At 38.9% G+C, this 2,520-nt stretch overlaps 2 protein-coding genes across 2 annotated transcripts in view; one reads left to right on the top strand and one right to left on the bottom strand.

Moving 5' to 3' along the window:
* Positions 1-906: 906 nt before the first annotated feature.
* On the top strand, positions 907-2,035 carry GCK72_025537 (uncharacterized protein; the record flags this gene model as incomplete). The annotated part of the gene is made up of 3 exons (XM_003106180.2): positions 907-977; positions 1,740-1,828; positions 1,950-2,035. The coding sequence occupies 3 exons, from the start codon at positions 907-909 to the stop codon at positions 2,033-2,035; spliced, it is 246 nt and encodes an 81-aa protein (XP_003106228.2).
* Positions 2,036-2,245: 210 nt separating this feature from the next.
* GCK72_025536 (uncharacterized protein) overlaps positions 2,246-2,520 on the bottom strand; it is a gene marked incomplete at both ends in the record, with an annotated part of 2,867 nt that continues 2,592 nt past the window's right edge. Inside the window, 2 exons of the mRNA XM_003106246.2 lie at positions 2,246-2,335; positions 2,467-2,520. The exon at positions 2,467-2,520 is cut by the window's right edge and continues 54 nt beyond it. Of these exons, the coding sequence (XP_003106294.2) occupies positions 2,246-2,335; positions 2,467-2,520 (144 nt within the window). The remainder of the gene's footprint in view (positions 2,336-2,466) is intronic.

The raw sequence follows: 2,520 nt of genomic DNA, 5'->3' as shown, positions 1-2,520 counted from the left end.
AACTTCAATCATGATAATGCACTCCACGCCAATTTGACCATAATTTGAATGTTTTCTAGAGTCAGTCACTGTTCAATTCGTGTTTACCCAAAATGATCAGAAAATTCGAAAAAAAATCCCTTTCAGCTATGTTGTGCAAAAGTGTGCTTCCGTGCACAAAAGTCGCGCCGCTAGTCTTCATGCGTTGTTCCTGCTTCAAACGTCATTTTGGCTGTAAATTATCGGAACAATAGAACAAAAGAATAAGTGAGAAGTGAGAAGAGTGAAGACATTCTTTTTGACACTGTTAAAAATGTGTGAGTGTGCGTGGTGCGGAACATTTTGAAGACAAAGGAAACTTTGGTCCTTCTGGATTTTATTGTCTAAACTTGGTTAGTAAGGTACTAAAACCAACAACCAAGAATAACGGATTCTTAGGTTTCTCGAGTTTCTTTGTGGACTCAGATTCTTGATCAGCATTGATTATCCTAGTTGGGTTGTGTGCTGCCTAGCTTTTCCGAATTTCTGTTCAAGACAGCTCCGCGAATAAAAAAAACGACGTCAATTTAATCTAACATCATCTAAATGAATTTAGAATTTATATTTCTCGAGTCTCGTTCAATTTCTCAAATTCCTTGGATTGCTTTTCCTTTGTTTTCGTGTTCCCATCAATTATGGAAGTGTCATTTCACTCATTTCGGTGAGTAACCTCCCTAATTTCGTATCTCCATCTATATCATTCCAATCCTCCGTATTACTAAATACAAATTCTAATCCTACGAGACAAAAACAGTGCGGATGACATGTGCCAGTGGCAGATTGGAGCAGGCGGAAAAGTGGGCGGAGTTTAACTGCGGCCAGCACCCTCTGATTCTGAAAGCGCCTTGCCGGGTGAACCACGCCCCCAGAAGACTTCATTCTTACGACATGCTCTCCTTCGTGCACACCCTTATCCTTGCTCTCCTTTGCTCCATCGTTTTTGTTGAAGCCATGCCAAGGTAAGTGGTATCAATTACCATATAGGTATTCTTGACTTCTTCTTCCAATGACTAAGATTGAGTGGGTTCACAATTATGCAAGATTTTTCGCAATGACGTTTTACAAGTACATGTCATTGTATAACATTGTATAAATTATAAACCCAGCTCATCCATGATTTCACAACCAAGTATGCAAATGACTCAAACACCCGGAAGTATGTGTAAAACAAAGTTTTCAGAATATAGATAGTAGTGTCTAAGAAATATGTCTAAAAATTTCAAGAATTACCCAGGGAGTTCAAATAGTGGTCGATGCAGTTTGCAGGGGCCGAGAGTGTTGAAAAGTTTGAATGATTACTACTGACAAGTTTTCTCATCTTTTTGCTCTTCGCTTTTTCCTAAAGTTTTGCGCCGTTTTTTGTACCTTCACAAGATTCCGATATCCGGCTAAGCAGGGTAATAAATCAAGAGTGTACAACGGACACGTACTATTTATGAGCCTCACGATTGACAGCTCTCGTTTCACATGATCAAGTTTTTTTTTCCCATTTCTTCATTTCTCAGAACCAACTCAAACTGATTGGATCTAAAACTTGAAAGGATATTAATAGACCGTGAACAACTAGTTGTAGTAGTAGTCATTAATAAGAAAGGCTCTCTAGAGAATGAGTATTGCGATAGCATCAAAGATTGATTACTTCCAATCGAAAATTGTAGTACTTGAAGTGGGGGAAAAAATAAATAGTCCCAAGTGGGGTCCAAAAAAGTATCATTTTTCAGCATGCGACCAGCGAAGAAGGCTATGCGCAACTCGTTGGTGCGGTTCGGAAAGCGAGCTGATCCAGTTGTGTCGGACGATGTCTTCCTAGGTGAGCGATCATCTGATAACGTTTTCTGATCTCTAGCTGACATCACGAATTATGAAAAATTCAACAAATTCCAAATAAACTATAGTACATCACATCATAACTCATGCCAACATTATTTCAGGCGAGTCGTACGGATCTGTTGACCCGTATGAATATGTTCCGGAGCACATGTCCAACCGGGGCGCTTCTTCAGTCCTGCTCTACTAAAAGCCCAATGCTTTAGGGGAGAAATTTTCTTTCTCATTTCTTTGTGTAGTGATCATCTCCAAATTCCAACTCAACACTAACAACACCCGTCGTCCTCTAACCGTATTCTCTCATTTTAAAGCATTGTGTGTCTTTGATCATTTTGGATATGAAAAATGTTAATAAAAATCTTCATGTGAAAAAAAATTGTTGTAAATTTTCTTTCTATTATCACTCGGTGAAAAACTTCACAGGCATTCCAGATTGCAAAAATTGACCGGACTCGAAATTGGTTTGGCGGATGTATATTCCAAATGTCATCTGAAAATATTGTAGTTAGTACTTACTACCCCTAGTATCACTGAATCCGCAAACTTTGTACTTGCGTACTGCGGACCCAGACTCCATTTTCATATTCAGCTTATTAACAATGATTCCATGATCTCACAAACCTTCTGTTTGTTCCTATAATCTCTGAGAGCAAGCAACAAACTCGGATCCTTCTC

This window comes from Caenorhabditis remanei, chromosome X (assembly GCF_010183535.1).
Source record: "Caenorhabditis remanei strain PX506 chromosome X, whole genome shotgun sequence".
Taxonomy (NCBI): Eukaryota; Metazoa; Nematoda; class Chromadorea; order Rhabditida; family Rhabditidae; genus Caenorhabditis; species Caenorhabditis remanei.
Note: the sequence above shows the minus strand (reverse complement) of the source record. Positions and strands in the feature narration are given on the sequence as shown.